This window comes from Oncorhynchus gorbuscha, linkage group LG15, assembly GCF_021184085.1.
Source record: "Oncorhynchus gorbuscha isolate QuinsamMale2020 ecotype Even-year linkage group LG15, OgorEven_v1.0, whole genome shotgun sequence".
NCBI lineage: Eukaryota > Metazoa > Chordata > Actinopteri > Salmoniformes > Salmonidae > Oncorhynchus > Oncorhynchus gorbuscha.
Genome location: NC_060187.1, coordinates 70,814,603 through 70,833,133, shown reverse-complemented (window position 1 = coordinate 70,833,133; position 18,531 = coordinate 70,814,603). Strand labels below are relative to the sequence as shown.

General features: G+C 42.8%; 1 protein-coding gene across 3 annotated transcripts in view; it reads right to left on the bottom strand.

The window, feature by feature from the left end:
• Positions 1-1,206: 1,206 nt before the first annotated feature.
• The window catches only part of LOC123997929 (zinc finger containing ubiquitin peptidase 1), a 21,814-nt gene continuing 4,489 nt past the window's right edge, over positions 1,207-18,531 (bottom strand). For 2 of the 3 annotated variants that reach the window (XM_046302656.1, XM_046302659.1), the window contains exons 3-12: positions 15,558-15,659; positions 15,338-15,394; positions 14,967-15,074; positions 8,505-8,614; positions 7,984-8,152; positions 7,480-7,668; positions 7,102-7,267; positions 5,204-5,367; positions 1,602-1,828; positions 1,207-1,372 (exon numbers count right to left, since the gene is read on the bottom strand). In XM_046302656.1, the coding sequence (XP_046158612.1) occupies positions 1,325-1,372; positions 1,602-1,828; positions 5,204-5,367; positions 7,102-7,267; positions 7,480-7,668; positions 7,984-8,152; positions 8,505-8,614; positions 14,967-15,074; positions 15,338-15,394; positions 15,558-15,659 (1,340 nt within the window). In that variant the 3' untranslated portion in view covers positions 1,207-1,324. The remainder of the gene's footprint in view (positions 1,373-1,601; positions 1,829-5,203; positions 5,368-7,101; positions 7,268-7,479; positions 7,669-7,983; positions 8,153-8,504; positions 8,615-14,966; positions 15,075-15,337; positions 15,395-15,557; positions 15,660-18,531) is intronic. The other variant, XM_046302657.1, reaches the window with a different exon arrangement.

Here is an 18,531-nt window from a genome sequence, read left to right as displayed (position 1 = left end):
GGTGCATGCTCATTAATTGTTTATGGTTCATTGAACAAGCATGGCTAACAATGTTTAAACCCTTTACAATGAAGATCTGTGAAGTTATTTGGATTTTTACTAATTATCTTTGAAAGACAGGGTCCTGAAAAAGGGACGTTTCTTTTTTTGATGAGTTTATTACATACATACATACATACATACATACATACATACATACATATATATAGTGGGGCAAAAAAGTATTTAGTCAGCCACCAATTGTGCAAGTTCTCCCACTTAAAAAGATGAGAAAGGCCTGTAATTTTCAACATATGTACACTTCAACTATGACAGACAAAATGAGATTTTTTTTCTCCAGGAAATCACATTGTAGGATTTTTAATGAATTTATTTGCAAATGATGGTGGAAAATAACTATTTGGTCAATAACAAAAGTTTATCTCAATACTTTGTTATATACCCTTTGTTGGCAATGACAGAGGTCAAACGTTTGCTGTAAGTCCTCACAAGGTTTTCACACACTGTTGCTGATATTTTGGCCCATTCCTCCATGCAGATCTCCTCTAGAGTAGTGATGTTTTGGGGCTGTTGCTGGGCAACACGGACTTTCAACTCCCTCCAAAGATTTTCTATGGGGTTGAGATCTGGAGACTGGCTAGGCCACTCCAGGACCTTGAAATGCTTCTTACGAAGCCACTCCATTGCCCGGGCGGTGTGTTTGGGATCATTGTCATGCTGAAAAACCCAGCCACGTTTCATCTTCAATGACCTTGCTGATGGAAGGAGGTTTTCACTCAAAATCTCACGATACATGGCCCCATTCATTCTTTCCTTTACACAGATCAGTCGTCCTGGTCCCTTTGCAGATATTTCATTAAAAACAATCTGTTTCCAGCTACAATAGTCATTTACAACATTAACAATGTCTACACTGTATTTCTGATCAATTTATTTTAATGGACAAAAAAAATGTGCTTTTCTTTCAAAAACAAGGACATTTCTAAGTGACCCCAAACTTAGTGTGTGTGTGTTTACACAATTTTTTAAACAGTTAATTGTCATTTACCAGTAATCTACAATGTTTGGTTACAGTCATTTCTGGTAGTTCAATAAATATTTGAATAGATGTTCCATTCTCAGTGTGTCCTTATGCCTTCTACAAGGTCCCAATTCTATACACAGGAATATGTTGAGGATTTGAACAGAACAGAGAAAAAGGCGATATTAAAAATACATAATTTATTACCTTAATAAAATGTCAAAGAAAATTCAACATGAAATGTTTTTGACAGTTACAAATTTACATTAACAGTAAAATGAATGTGACAACTGCATTCCAGCATCAAGGGATCCTCTCGGCCTGCAGTGTTCTTGAGTTGAGAACGCGGGTCTGACAAACAAAAAACAAATCAATATCGAAATCGAATAGTTGATTCCCAGTTCAGTGCACATCATAGCAAAACACTTCACAATTTAAAGTCAAAACCTGTGTTCTTATTGGAGAATTTCAGGTACAACCTCCCTGTTTCACTTCATTTCAAAGGGTTTTATCCTTACGGAACACCATCCAGATGACCAAATACTGTACCTGTATGCAGTTAAGAGCCACTCGGACTCACCTGTTTCTCCTCGGGGGAGAGCACGCCATCTACAACCACAACCTGGTACTGCCTATGTTTCAGGTTGCCAGAGAACTTCCTCATGCGGCGGACAGCTGTGCTAACAGTGGAGCCATCTTGGCTCAGTAGTTTCCTCACATCTCCAGGTGAACAGCCAGGGTCCAGGAGCAACAGGCACAGGCTGCCATTCTTCTTCTGTTCCACTCCTACTATAGAGCGGCTATGGCCTGAGGATGTCGATAGAAGACATGGAGGAAACACACTAAAGCCTTGTTCACACTGCAGGCCTTAATTCCCAAATCAGCTTTGTTTTTCAAATGCATTTTGGACTACTGACTTTCCACACAGCATGTTACAAGTGACCAAATCGGATTTGTGTGTGTTCAGATAGCATTCATTTGCTGACATGGCTATGCTAGTTATCATAGTAACAGCGGGTGTGTGCACAGTGCTGTAGGCTGATTGGTGGTGGTGCTCATGCTTCCCATCACTCAGAAGTTATGTATCAAGCTAAGGTAATAACAATGCCTGCCATGGATGTTTCCCCAGTTGCTTTGTATGTTCAAAAATCATAGTGTAAGTACACTTAAAGCCTCAAAAGGATAAGATGATCCAACTTTCAAATGGAATCATCTGGATAGCCACAGCAGTCTACTAGCTAGCAGTTTAGCTTTCTAGCATATTCACTCATTTGTTTGTAAACAATTAACAAGCAAGTTACTACCACATGTTCTTGTCAAACTGTCAACGGAGTAGCTAGCAACCAACAAGATATACCAAAAAAGTCTAAACAAAACAAACACTTGAGGGCAAATAAATCTGGTTTGACCATTCACACAAGTCACACGGCCGGGAATCAGATTTGTATCTGACTTTAAAAACCCCTATGAAGGTGGTTTGAAATGTGGCTTGAAATATCAGATTCCATGTGCTTTTTGGCAGTTCAGACCGCAGGAAACAGAACAGATTTGAATCGGATATGCAAATAAATAGGATTTGAGTCACTTCAAACTGCCAATGTGAACACGGCTTTAGAGATAACGTAGACACCAGATGTACAGTCGTGGCCAAAAGTTTTGAGAATGACACAATTATTAATTTCCACAAGGTTTGCTGCTTCAGTGTCTTTAGATATTTTTGTCAGATGTTACTATGGAATACTGAAATATAATTACAAGTATTTCATATTTGTCAATGGCTTTTATTGACAATTACATGAAGTTGATGCAAAGAGTCAATACTTGCAGTGTTGACGCTTCTTTTTCAAGACCTTTGCAATCCACCCTGGCATGCTGTCAATAAACTTCTGGGCCACATCCTGACTGATGGCAGCCTATTCCTGCATAGTCAATGCTTGGAGTTTGTCAGTATTAGTGGGTTTTTGTTTGTCCACCCGCCTCTTGAGGATTGACCACAAGTTCTTAATGGGATTAAGGTCTGGGGAGTTTCCTGGCCATAGACCCAACATATTGATGTTTTGTTCCCCGAGCCACTTAGTTATCACTTTTGTCTTATGGCAAGGTGCTCCATCATGCTGGAAAATACATTGTTCGTCACCAAACTGTTCCTGAATGGTTGGGAGAAGTTGCTCTCGGGATGTGTTGGTACCATTCTTTATTCATGGCTATGTTCATAGACAAAATTGTGAGTGAGCCCACTCCCTTGGCTGAGAAGAAACCCCACACATGAATGGCCTCAGGATGCTTTACTGTTGGCATGACACAGGATTGATGGTAGCGCTCACCTTGTCTTCTCCGGACAAGTTTTTTTCCAGATGTCCCAAACAATCGGAAAGAGGATTCATCAGAGAAAATTACTTTACCCCAGTCGTCAGCAGTCCAATCCCTGTACATTTTGCAGAATATCAGTCTGTCCCTGATGTTTTTCCTGGAGAGAAGTGGCTTCTTTGCTGCCCTGCTTGACACCAGGCAATCCTCCAAAAGTCTTCGCCTCACTGTGCGTGCAGATGCACTCACACCTGCCTGCTGCCATTCCTGAGCAAGCTCTGCACAGGTGGTGCCCCGATCCTGCAGCTGAATCAACTTTAGGAGACAGTCTTGGCTCTTGCTGGACTTTCTTGGGCGCCCTGAAGCCTTCTTCACAACAATGGAACCGCTCTCCTTGAAGTTTTTGATGATCTGATAAATAGTTGATTTAGGTGCAATCTTACTGGCAGCAATGTCCATGCCTGTGAAGCCCTTTTTGTGCAAAGCAATGATGATGGCACGTATTTCCTTGCAGGTAACCATGGTTGACAGAGGAAGAACAATGATTCCAAGCACCACCCTCCTTTTGAAGCTTCCAGTCTGTTATTCGAACTCAATCAGCATGACAGAGTGATCTCCAGCCTTGTCCTCGTCAACACTCACACCTGTGTTAACGAGAGAATCACTGACATGATGTCAGCTGGTCCTTTTGTGGCAGGGCTGAAATGCAGTGGAAATGTTTTTTGGGGGGGGATTCAATTAATTTGCATGGCGAATAATAATTTTGCAATTCATTTGATCACTCTTCATAACATTCTGGAGTATATGCAAATTGCCATCATACAAACTGAGGCAGCAGACTTTGTGAAAATTAATATTTGTGTCATTCTCAAAACTTTTGGCCACGACTGTACACACAGACAAAACAAAATCTCAAACACACTAGTACTGAGCGATTAACTAACATTTCAGTTATATTTCAGTTTTTAATCAACTAATTGACCGACATAGATTCAGTTATTTTAATTCCATTTAATTTGTTTCTGTTCTGTGAGCTCGATGTGCAGTTTCTCTAGCGATAAATCAGATCAAGCCCAAACTGTGTGATGTAGTGGGGAGTTTAAGCTTCCACCAGGTCATTTTTCAACATAGTTAAATGCAGAAAACGTGGTAATTAACTACAATGACTATAATCCACTGCACGCCCACCTACTTGTCCGGTCTGTGTGGAGCAGACATGGTAATTAACTACAATGACTATAATCCATTGCGCGCCCGCCTACTTGTCCGGTCTGTGTGGAGCACGCGTGATCGAGTGAGATAGAAAGCAGTTACTTCGAGAGGTATCTCTACCTGATAATACATTATCTAAGTGATTGATAGTTGCTATTCAGCAGTCATTAAAGTATGTCTTATATACTTTGAAGAACCACTAAAATAGTGATTTTGGCAGACAGCATAGGCAGCAGCTCTATCGAGATGACTTAGAATTAAATAATAAAGTCATCAATTTAAACAAATGTAATATACACAATAACTGAAATATTTTATTAAATGTGAATAAGTGACAGTTAAGTGATAAGCAGTAATGGGCAGTCACTACCATCATGGGACTTTTATTGTTTTTGTATGTGTTGTTACAGCATTCAACCCACAAAATGTATAGTGCATTTAATATAAAAAAGTAATATAAAAAATATTGAAACCGAAATCCGTGATTATTTTTGAATGATCGAACCAAAACACAACCGACCTCAAAAAGCACTAATCACTCAGCACTAAACGACACACAAGAAAACATAAAGTAGACACACGCCATAAACAAATTCTACATTGGATATCAGTAACCCATCATCACCTAATCCATCCAATCCACTAAACCCATGTTAAGACTACCTTGGTGCTGGAGGTAGAGGGGCGGCTGTGTGGTCTGCACCACCCGGGGCTGTAGTCTGGCCGTACTGGCGCCAGTCTGAGAGAAGTACTGCTTCACCCAGTCAAAGAGGCGGGGGTGGGTGTCCCCTGGGCCCGTGGGCTGGTGGAAGTCTAGAACACGGGCACTGTGGGGACACAGGTTAGAGGTAACTGACTGAGAACAGACTCCATTTTCAACCATGTACATTCTATAGTGACTCTGTGTGTGTGTACACTGAGTATACAAAACACATTAGGAACACCTAATATTGAGCCCCCCCCTTCTCTCTCAGAACAGCTTCAATTCGCTATGACATGGACTCATAATTGTAGACTTCCACAAGTCTGGTTCATCCTTGGGAGCAATTTCCAAACGACTGAAGGTACCACGTTCATCTGTACAAACAATAGTACGCAAGTATAAACACCATGGGACCACGCAGCTGTCATACTGCTCAGGAAGGAGACGTGTTCTGTCTCCTAGAGATGAACGTATTTTGGCGCGAAAAGTGCAAATCAATCCCAGAACAGCAGCAAATTACCTTGTGAAGATGCTGGAGGAAACAGGTACAAAAGTATCTATATCCACAGTAAAACGAGTCGTATATTGACATAACCTGAAAGGCCACTCAGCAAGGAAGAAGCGACTGCTCCAAAACCGCCATAAAAAAGCAAGACTACGGTTTGCAACTGCAAATGGGGATAAAGATGATACTTTTTGGAGAAATGTCCTCTGATGTGATGAAACAAAAATAGAACTGTTTGGCCATAATGACCATCATTGTGTTTGGAGGAAAAAGGGGGAGGCTTGCAAGCCGAAGAACACCATCATGTTGTGGGGGTGCTTTGCTACAGGAGGGCCTGGTGCACTTCACAAAATAGATGGCATCATGAGGGAGGAAAATGATGTGGATATATTGAAGCAACATCGCGGGACATCAGTCAGGAAGTTAAAGCTTGGTCACAGATGGGTCTTCCAAATGAACAATGACCCCAAGCATACTTCCAAAGTTGTGGCAAAATGGCTTAAGGACAACAAAGTCAAGGTATTGGAGTGGCCATCACAAAGCCCTGACCTCAATCCCATAGAATATTTGTGGGCACAACTGAAAAAGTGTGTGCGAGCAAGGAGGCCTGTGTGAAGCTTGTGGAAGGCTACCTGAAACGTTTGACCCAAGTTAAACAATTTAAAGGCAATGCTACCAAATACTAAATGAGTGTATGTAAACTTCTGACCCACTGGAAATATGATGAATGAAATAAAAGCTGAAATAAATCATTCTCTCTACTATTATTCTGACATTTCACATTCTTAAAATAAAGTGGTGATTCTAGCTGACCTAAAACAGAGAATATTTTGTAGGATTAAATGTCAGGAATTGTGAAAAACTGAGTTTAAATGTTTTTGGCTAAGGTGTATGTAAACCTCCGACTTCAACTGTACATACAGGAAACTGTTGAGTGTGAAAAAGCAAGCAGCATTGCATTTCTTGACACATGCCGGTGTTCCTAGCACCTACTACAATACCCCATTCAGAGGCAATTCAATATTTTGTCTTGCCCATTCCCCCTCTGAATAGCACACACACACAATCCATGTCTTAACTGCCTCGAGTCTTAACAATCCTTCTTTAACCTGTCTCCTCCCCTTCATCTACACTGATTGAAGTGGATTTAACAAGTGACATCAATAAGGGATCATAGCTTTCACCTGGTCAGTCCATGTCATGGAAAGAGTAGGTATTCTTTTTATTTTGTATACTCAGGTCTGTGTGTCCATTCAGGTGTATCTAATTCAAATATAGCTGGCTACACAAATGTGTTATGTTCTAATGCGTGTAGTATGTTATCGTTCTGTATGTGACTCTCTGGGCTCTAACCTGACTCTGAGGGAGGTGCAGAGAGCGTAGATCTCCGTAGCTCCTATCCAGGCCCGCGTGCCCTGTAGTCGCTGGTTAAAGTGGGTGGCACCCTGTGGGTCTAACCCCTCCCGCCACGCCCCCTCTATCAACACCTGCACCCGGGGGATGCTGGGTACTGACCCCTCTGGGCGAGGAGGGAGAGGGGGGCAAGGAAAAGATGCCATGATAGAAGATTTAAGAGAAAGTTAGTTTAGGAGATTACATGGTAAAAAGGCTTTTTGAGAGGGCTGCATTCAACTGTTTCATTAAGTGATCCAGACAGCTACTGGATTTGAGAGAATGGTAAACAATTGTGGAATGTGAGGTTTTGGAATATGTGTCTCTGTCTCTGTGTACCTGAGAGACAGGTAGTGTAGGGCTCCATTCTTTGCAGAGAAGACAGGAGCATCTGGAAGTTTCTGTAGCCACATCCCCAGCCCTTATCCCCCTCTGATGAGCAGAAGTGGTCTGTGTCAGCACTCAGCCACACGTGGACACAGCCTCTGGCCTCCCTCTGGTAGTAAACATACAGAGCACCCAGCACACCTGACAGAATGAGAGGAATACAATAAACAAAGAGAATGACAAAGACAGAGGTGGGGGGGGGGCTAAGGTGGAGATGGCACCCCCCCCCCCCAATTGAAAGAAGACAGTTATTAATGACAGGCTAAATAAAAGTAGGCTAAATAAAATGAAGGAAAAACATTTCTAAAACAGGGTTTAATTTCCTGAGAGATGGTATATAGACAGCTGTATAAACAGATAACGTGATGTGATCTAATCAACTCAGTTTGAGAACATAGTAAATAATGAGGGAGCTATGTTAGTCAAAATCCGGGTAAGAAATTTAATCACACACACCCTGCGTTCTGGTCCTGCCATCGTCGACCCCTGAGGCCAGAGCCTCCATCATCTCTGCTCTCTTGTTGTGGAAGTCAGCAGGCACCATGACACCTCGAGACACGGCTTTCTCCATGGTCCTCTCCATCTGTTTGCGGTAGCCCCCACTCCCATCCACACCAAACTGCCTCTAAACACACACACACACACACACACACACACACACACACACACACACACACACACACACACACACACACACACACACACACACACACACACACACACACACACACACACACACACACACACACACACACACACACACACACAAGGGGTCATGGTGAGGTCACCACCACACTCAGCATACATAAGCAGACACACATATACTGTAAATCATGCTGGCTGACGTGCAGAAACACAAATAAACCACACACTCCTACATAAGCCCTGTGACAAAGCACAGACGCGTCAAATGGTGCAACATGCAGCAAGGTCAAATCCACTACTCCAGTGTTATTATGGTTGTGCTTTATAAGAACCTGCAGCTTCTTGAACTCCTCTGCCTCCCTCTTGGCCTCCTGCTCCTTCCTCCTCTGCTTCTCCTCCTCCTGCAGCCGTCTGGCCAGCCTCAGGTCTGAGCCAGGGCTCACTGCAACACACACAGGGTCAGTCACAATTCCCTCTCTCTAACACACCATGGGAATCAGTCTTGTAGTCACAAAACTGATGTGAAGACAGCTGCATGTGAGAGCTCAGCGGCATGTGCTGGCAGGTTGTATAAGTTCCGTTCAGTTCAAACTTTATAGTCCCCAGAGGGAAATTCATAGTTCAAAACCGATCACACAAAGGACAAATTACACATCATTATATTGCAACTTCAGGAGCTGGCTGGCAATAAAGTGCATGTGCAAATCAAATGCGGGGTACTACACCATCCTCTATCTCTACCGAGACCCGTTGTTATAACATGGCTACATCTAAGCAGGAGATAAAAAATGTTGGAAGCACAACTTGCAGACTTGTTTACGTGTTGCTGTGCGTTTTGTTGCCAACCTTACTTTGCTACCTGACAACTTTACGGTTTTTACTTTTTAATTACCGTTTATATTTTTTGTTTTTCCCCTCACTCAACTTTTTTTCATTCAACTTTTTCACTCCGGACGCTTTACCTGGACGTGGTTCGTCAGGACGTCCACCAGCCGAAGCTAAGTAGTAACATTAACATGATGCCTTCTAATTGCAGTCGCTGTACTCATAATATACAGGAGAACGATCGCCTTACGGCGAGGATAGCTGTGCTGCAAGCCCAGCTTCAGACACAATCGTTAAGCAAGGGTAATTTCAGTGTAGGAAAGGATGAAACAGCGTCTGTGCCACCAGTAAGTACAGATAGTAGTATAAATCCCTTCACACGGTCTCCGCAGCCGGACAACTTTCTCCGCAGCCGGACAACTTTCTCATGGTTTCTGGAGGGAAATGCTGTAGGAATGCTCAACCGGTGTCGCTCATTCAGCCGACAGAAACTTTCAACAGGTTTTCCCCATTAAGAAGCGAGTCGGAGTCTAAGGCCGAGCCTTCTCTGGTCTCTACTCCTCCTGTTACGGGGTCTGAGATGCCGAAGCCTCCCAGCATTAGCTCTGACAAATTGAAAACACTAGTCATTGGCGACTCCATTACACGCAGTATTAGAATTAAAACTAATCATCCAGCGATCCGGGTATTTGTTTACCTGAGAAGTATATCTCTACTGTTTACCAGGGGGCAGGGCTACCGACGTTAAGGCTAATCTGAAGACGGTGCTGGCTAAAGCTAAAACTGGCGAGTGTCGAGAGTATAGGGATATTGTTATCCACTTCGGCACCAACGATGTTGGTTACTGTTTACAGGGCTCCTGGGCCATATATACAGTGTTACTCACCGAGTTCCCTGAATTCCTATCCGACCTTGTAGTCATAGCAGATAATATTCACATTTTTGATGATTTTAATATTCACATGGAAAAGTCCACAGACCCACTCCAAAAGGCTTTCGGAGCCATCATCGACTCAGTGGGTTTTGTCCAACATGTCTCTGGACCTACTCACTGTCACAGTCATACTCTGGACCTAGTTTTGTCCCATGGAATAAATGTTGTGGATCTTAATGTTTTTCCTCATAATCCTGGACTATCGGACCACCATTTTATTACGTTTGCAATCGCAACAAATAATCTACTGAGACCCTAACCAAGGAGCATCAAAAGTCGTGCTATAAATTCTCAGACAACCTAAAGATTCCTTGATGACCTTCCAGGCTCCGTCTGCCTACCTAAGGACGTCAGAGGACAAAAATCAGTTAACCACCTAACTGATTATTGCGCAATTTAAGCTTGCGCAATACCCTAGATGCAGTTGCACCCCTAAAAACTAAAAACATTTGTCATAAGAAACTAGCTCCCTGGTATACAGAAAATACCCGAGCTTCTAGAAAATTGGAACGGAAATGGCGCCACACCAAAATGGAAGTCTTCTGACTAGCTTGTAAAGACATTACCGTGCAGTATCGGAGAGCCCTTACTGCTGCTCGATCATCCTATTTTTCCAACTTAATTGAGGAAAATAAGAACAATCCAAAATGTATTTTTGATACTGTTGCAAAGCTAACTAAAAAGCAGCATTCCCAAAGTGAGGATGGCTTTCACTTCAGCAGTAATAAATTCATGAACTTCTTTGAGGAAAATATTATGATTATTAGAAAGCAAATTACAGACTCCTCTTTAAATCTGTGTATTCCTTCTAAGCTCAGTTGTCCTGAGTCTGCACAACTCTGCCAGGACCTAGGATCAAGAGAGACACTCAAGTGTATTACTATATCTCTCTTGACACAATGATGAAAGTAATCATGGCCTCTAAACCTTCAAGCTGCATACTGGACCCTATTCCAACTAAACTACTGAAAGAGCTGCTTCCTGTGCTTGGCCCTCCTATGTTGAACATAATAAACGGGTCTCTATCCACCGGATGTCTACCAAACTCACTAAAAGTGGCAGTAATAAAGCCTCTCTTGAAAAAGCCCAACCTTGACCCAGAAAATATAAAAAACTATCGGCCTATGTCAACTCTTCCATTCCTCTCAATCATTTTAGAAAAAGCTGTTGCGCAGCAACTCACTGCCTTCCTGAAGACAATGTATACGAAATGCTTTAGTCTGGTGTTAGACCCCATCATAGCACTGAGACTGCACTTGTGAAAGTGGTAAATTACCTTTTAATGGCGTCAGACCGAGGCTCTGCATCTGTCCTCATGCTCCTAGACCTTAGTCCTGCTTTTGATACCATCGATCACCACATTCTTTTGGAGAGATTGGAAACCCAAATTGGTCTACACAGACAAGTTCTGGCCTGGTTTAGATCTTATCTGTCGGAAAGATATCAGTTTGTCTCTGTGAATGGTTTGTCCTCTGACAAATCAACTGTAAATTTCGGTGTTCCTCAAGGTTCCGTTTTAGGACCACTATTGTTTTCACTATATATTTTTACCTCTTGGGGATGTCAATTGAAAACATAATGTTAACTTTCACTGCTATGCGGATGACACACAGCTGTACATTTCAGTGAAACATGGTGAAGCCCCAAAATTGCCCTCGCTAGAAGCCCGTGTTTCAGACATAAGGAAGTGGATGGCTGCAAACTTTATACTTTTAAACTCAGACAAAACAGAGGTGCTTGATCTAGGTCCCAAGAAACAAAGAGAACTTCTGTTGAATCGGACAATTAATGTTGATGGTTGTACAGTCATCTCAAATAAAACTGAAGGACCTCTGCGTTACTCTGGACCCCGATCTCTCTTTTGACGAACATATCAAGAACAGCATTTTTCCATCTACGTAACATTGCAAAAATCTGAAACTTTCTGTCCAAAAATGATGCAGAAAAATGTATCCATGGTTTTGTTACTTCTAGGTTAGACTACTGCAATGCTCTACTTTCCGGCTACCCGGATAAAGCACTAAATAAACTTCAGTTAGTTCTAAATATGACTGCTAGAATCCTGACTAGAACCAATAAATGTGATCATATTACTCCAGTGCTAGCCTCCCTACACTGGATTCCTTTTAAGGCAAAGGCTGATTTCAAGGTTTTACTGCTAACCTACAAAACATTACATGGGCTTGCGCCTACCCATCTTCCGATTTGGTCCTGCCGTACATACCTACACATACGCTACGGTCACAAGATGCAGGCCTCCTAATTGTCCCTAGAATTTCTAAGCAAACAGATGGAGGCAGGGCGAGAGACGCAGACTCGGTCTCAAGCTTTAAGTCTTTACTGAAGACTCATCTCTTCAGTGGGTCATATGATTTAGTGTAGTCTGGCTCAGGAGTGTGAAGGTGAATGGAAAGGCTATGGAGCAACGAACCGCCCTTGCTGTCTCTGCCTGGCCGGTTCCCCTCTCTCCACTGGGATTCTCTGCCTCTAACCCTATTACAGGGGCTGAGTCACTGGCTTACTGGTGCTCTTCCATGCCATCGCTAGGAGGGATGCGTCACTTGAGTGGGTTGAGTCACTGACCTGATCTTCCTGTCTGGGTTGGTATCCCCCCTTGGGTTGTGCCATGGCGGAGATCTTAGTAGGCTATACTCGGCCTTGTCTCAGGATGGTAAGTTGGTGGTTGAAGATATCCCTGTAGTGGTGTGGGGGCTGTGCTTTGGCAAAGTGGGTGGGGTTATATCCTGCCTGTTTGGCTCTGTCTGGGGGTATCATCGGATGGGGCCACAGTGTCTCCTGATCCCTCCGGTCTCAGCCTCCAGTATTTATGCTGCAGTAGTTTATGTGTCGGGGGCTAGGGTCTGCACCCTTGCTGCACCCTTGACAACTACTGTGATTATTATTATTTGACCATGCTGGTCATTTATGAACATTTGAACATCTTGGCCATGTTCTGTTATAATCTCCAACTGGCACAGCCAGAAGAGGACTGGCCACCCCTCATAGCCTGGTTCCTCTCAAGGTTTCTTCCTAGGGTTTGGCCTTTCTAGGGAGTTTTTCCTAGCCACCGTGCTTCTACACCTGCATTGCTTGCTGTTTGGGGATTTAGGTTGGGGTTCTGTTAGAGCTTCTTAACACAGCGCGCATCCAACCCGGAAGCCAGCCGCAACAATGTGTCCGAAGAAACACCGTGCACCTGGCAACCTTGGTTAGCTCGCTCTGCGCCCGGCCCGCCACAGGAGTCGCTGGTGCGCGATGAGACAAGGATATCCCTACCGGCCAAGCCCTCCCTAACCCGGATGACACTAGGCCAATTGTGCGTTGCCCCACGGACCTCCCGGTCGCGGCCGGTTACGACAGAGCCTGGGCGCGAACCCAGTGTCTCTGTTGGCACAGCTGGCGCTGATGAACACTTATTTTAACTTAATATAATACATCAATAAAAATCAATATCGCCTCAAATAAATAATGAAACATGTTCAATTTGGTTTAAATAATTCAAAAACAAAGTGTTGGAGAAGTAAAAGTGCAATATGTGCCATGTAAAAAAGCTAATGTTTTGAGTTCCTTGCTTAGAACATGAGAACATAGTTGGTGGTTCCTTTTAACATGAGACTTCAATATAATAATATAATAATAATAATAATAATATATGCCATTTAGCAGACGCTTTTATCCAAAGCGACTTACAGTCATGTGTGCATACATTCTACGTATGGGTGGTCCCGGGGATCGAACCCACTACCCTGGCGTTACAAGCGCCATGCTCTACCAACTGAGCTACAGAAGGACCAATATACCAAGGTAAGAGGTTTTAGGTTGTCGTCAATATAGTATTTATAGGACTATTTCTCTCTATACCATTTGTATTTCATATACCTTTGACTATTGGATGTTCTTACAGGCACTATAGCATTGCCAGTGTAACAGTATAGCTTCCGTCCCTCTCCTCGCCCCTACCTGGGCTCGAACCAGGAACACATCGACAACAGCCACACTCGAAGCAGCGTTACTCATCGCTCCACAAAAGCCGCGGCCCTTGCAGAGCAAGGGGAATAACTACTCCAAGTCTCAGAGCGAGTGACATTTGAAACGCTATTAGCGCGCACCCAGCTAACTAGCTAGCCATTTCACATCGGTTACACCAGTCATTAGGCTGATAGGCAGCGCTGTGCTTGCGAAGAGCTGCTGGCAAAACGCACGAAAGTGCTGTTTGAATGAATGCTTACGAGCCTGCTGCTGCCTACCATCGCTCAGTCAGAGTGCTCTATCAAATCATAGACTTAATTATAACATAACACACAGAAATACGAGCCTTTGGTCATTAATATTGTCGAATCCGGAAACTATAATTTCGAAAACAAAACGTTTATTATTTCAGTGAAATACGGAACCGTTCGGTATTTTATCTAAAGGGTGGCATCCCTAAGTCTAAATATTCTTGTTGCATTGCATAACCTTCAATGTTATGTCATAATTACGTAAAATTCAGGCAAATTAGTTCGCAATGAGCCAGGCGGCCCAAACTGTTGCATATACCCTGACTCTGCGTGCAATGAGTCAAAAGTGCATTGAAATTACTTAGGAAATTTGCACACTTTAGAGAGGTGTGTGGCCACTAGGAGATACCACTTAGTCCTCTCACTCAAACTTTTGTATTTATTTTGTCTTATGTTGCACCTATGCCCACATTTCCCAGGAATATTCTTATAATGTTACTGAATGTATCCAGAGTATACTCAGATTTTGTTTTCTACAAATGCAGCGAAAGTAAATGTAAAATGCACATGCAAACAACACTAATGTTTGGATTTAGTCTGAACTGTTGTGTCCTCACCTTTGGTCTAATAATTTCCCCATAATCGTCAAACTGTTCCCCTTCAACTGCTACCATGGTTATTCATCTGCTTTTCATATTTTTTCCTTAAGACACACTTCCAATTCAACCCTATAGGACAATTCCCACAAGTGTAAACACAAAATCCCAATTAAACCTGTGTTCCCATCACATATGATTGTTTAAATCAAGCCATACCTGCACTAGTGACTGTGCCATAGTCAAGATGCAGCTCCACATGTTCCTGTAGGGAGTAGCAGTCTCCACACACCACAGAACACAGGGGACACTCATAACTCTTCCCACCTGAGGACGAGGTCAGGGACACACACAGCGGTTAAAAGGGATATCAACGGGGCATTTGTATTTAAATCATTATTCATCCAGGTTATTCTTGTTGAGATAAAACCTCTTGCAATTCATTTAGATTTTTGGGGGAATATTATACCTGAATCAGTAAGACATGGGCAGAGAGAGAGCCTCAACCTATGTAGATCTGCCATAGGCAGGCTTCTTCCTCTGTTTGGTTGAACTATGTTTGTTCCTATGAAGAAAAGCATGAGACAAACCTGAGCTGTTGCTGGATGATGCTGCCTCGGTTGATGATGTGGCCCCCAGGACAGCCTCTGAAAAGACAGATACAGATTATGTCAGAGTCAGAGACTTAACACAATGGATTGTGCCTCATGTTCTGTCTGTGCTGAACTGTGTAGACTCGGACTGTCATGAGTTTCTACAGTCACAGTGTGTTCTGTGCTGAACTGTGTGGTCTAACTGTAGATACTGTACCTTCAGCTGGGCTCTCTTCTAGCAAGTGCAATTCAACATGTTCCTGTAGGATGAAGGCATCTGTGCAGACCAGAGCACACATAGGACAGGAAAACTGCTTCTCTACAAAAGACACACAGTACATAACAATGAGACACAGGATGATGACAAGACTAATGCAATCCATAGCGAGGAGTTTTTCAACCCACTCCACACAGCACTTGAATGCCGCACAGGAGCAGCTTCGGTAGCAGGTTCATCCTCCCCAGAAGCTCCACAGAGCAGTTCAGAAGGCCATTTCTACCCACAGCCATGAGGCTTTTTAACGAGTGTAAATGACTCATTTATGGTGCCTTCTTAAAAGGAATGTTGTTATTGCTGGTTTCCCAGCAGTAGGATAGACAATAGTATTTATCTTAAACTTGTCTCCATCTTTTATGGCTATTACCATGCAGGTGCATTCTTAGGTGTCTTCTAATTCATTTTTATCATGTGTTTGTCATTGTCTTTGTAATTTATTAGTGATGCTGAGTGAAAACTATTTCCCAAGATGGGATCAGTAAAGTGCTACTCTACTCAAATGAAAGATTATATACTGACAATATACGTCTCCCTGCCCTAACGATGGGAGTCGTTGTCCACAAAGCGGCAAGGAAGACTGTCTAGCTCCTGCCTCTCTTTTCTTTGGATTGGTGGATTATTGTAATCCTTTTTTGAATATTCGACAAGGGTTGTTGACGTTAACCGCCTGTATTCAATGCGAGAGATGCTGCTAGCCTCATCCCATGAATATGCATAGCCATCTCCGAGATAGTGTTTGTTCTCAAGTGACAATGATGTCATGTGTCCTACTTATGTCAGTACACTCAGAAACTGATGAGGTTTACAAAAACGTGTTGCAATTGAAGACGGATTAAAGTGCAGGCAGAGCCCGCGAGCACCAGATAGCATGGACTGTTAATGGGATGCATTGATAATTCATCAATGGGCTATCAAACCACCTAATATCAGTCAGTACAACAAACCACCTAGTATCAGTCAGTACGACAAACCACCTAGTATCAGTCACTACGACAAACCCCCTAGTATCAGTCAGTACGACAAACCACCTAGTATCAGTCAGTACGACAAACCACCTAGTATCAGTCAGTACGACAAACCACCTAGTATCAGTCAGTACGACAAACCACCTAGTATCAGTCAGTACGACAAACCACCTAGTATCAGTCAGTACGACAAACCACCTAATATCAGTCACTACGACAAACCACCTAGTATCAGTCACTACGACAAACCACCTAATATCAGTCAGTACGACAAACCACCTAATATCAGTCAGTACGACAAACCACCTAATATCAGTCAGTACGACAAACCACCTAATACCAGTCAGTACGACAAACCTCCTAATACCAGTCAGTACGACAAACCTCCTAATACCAGTCAGTACGACAAACCATTTACCAGTCAGTACGACAAACCTCCTAATACCAGTCAGTACGACAAACCACCTAATATCAGTCAGTACGACAAACCACCTAATATCAGTCAGTACGACAAACCTCCTAATATCAGTCAGTACGACAAACCACCTAATATCAGTCAGTACGACAAACCTAATACCAGTCAGTACGACAAACCACCTAATATCAGTCAGTACGACAAACCTAATACCAGTCAGTACGACAAACCACCTAATATCAGTCAGTACGACAAACCACCTAATATCAGTCAGTACGACAAACCACCTAATACCAGTCAGTATGACAAACCACCTAATATCAGTCACTACGACAAACCCCCTAATATCAGTCAGTACGACAAACCACCTAATATCAGTCAGTACGACAAACCACCTAATATCAGTCAGTACGACAAACCACCTAATACCAGTCAGTATGACAAACCACCTAGTATCAGTCAGTACGACAAACCATTTCAGTCAGTACGACAAACCATTTCAGTCAGTACGACAAACCTCCTAATACCAGTCAGTACGACAAACCCCCTAATATCAGTCAGTACGACAAACCACCTAATATCAGTCAGTACGACAAACCTAATACCAGTCAGTACGACAAACCACCTAATATCAGTCAGTACGACAAACCTAATACCAGTCAGTACGACAAACCACCTAATATCAGTCAGTACGACAAACCTAATACCAGTCAGTACGACAAACCACCTAGTATCAGTCAGTACGACAAACCACCTAATATCAGTCAGTACGACAAACCAACTAATATCAGTCAGTACGACAAACCATTTCAGTCACTACGACAAACCATTTCAGTCAGTACGACAAACCTCCTAATACCAGTCAGTACGACAAACCTAATATCAGTCAGTACGACAAACCAACTAATATCAGTCAGTACGACAAACCACCTAGTATCAGTCAGTACGACAAACCAACTAATATCAGTCAGTACGACAAACCACCTAATATCAGTCAGTACGACAAACCACCTAATACCAGTCAGTACGACAAACCTCCTAATACCAGTCAGTACGACAAACCTCCTAATACCAGTCAGTACGACAAACCTAATATCAGTCAGTACGACAAACCAACTAATATCAGTCAGTACGACAAACCACCTAATATCAGTCAGTACGACAAACCACCTAGTATCAGTCAGTACGACAAACCACCTAATATCAGTCAGTACGACAAACCACCTAATATCAGTCAGTACGACAAACCACCTAATATCAGTCAGTACGACAAACCTCCTAATACCAGTCAGTACGACAAACCTCCTAATACCAGTCAGTACGACAAACCTAATATCAGTCAGTACGACAAACCAACTAATATCAGTCAGTACGACAAACCACCTAATATCAGTCAGTACGACAAACCACCTAGTATCAGTCAGTACGACAAACCAACTAATATCAGTCAGTACGACAAACCACCTAATATCAGTCAGTACGACAAACCAACTAATATCAGTCAGTACGACAAACCACCTAATATCAGTCAGTA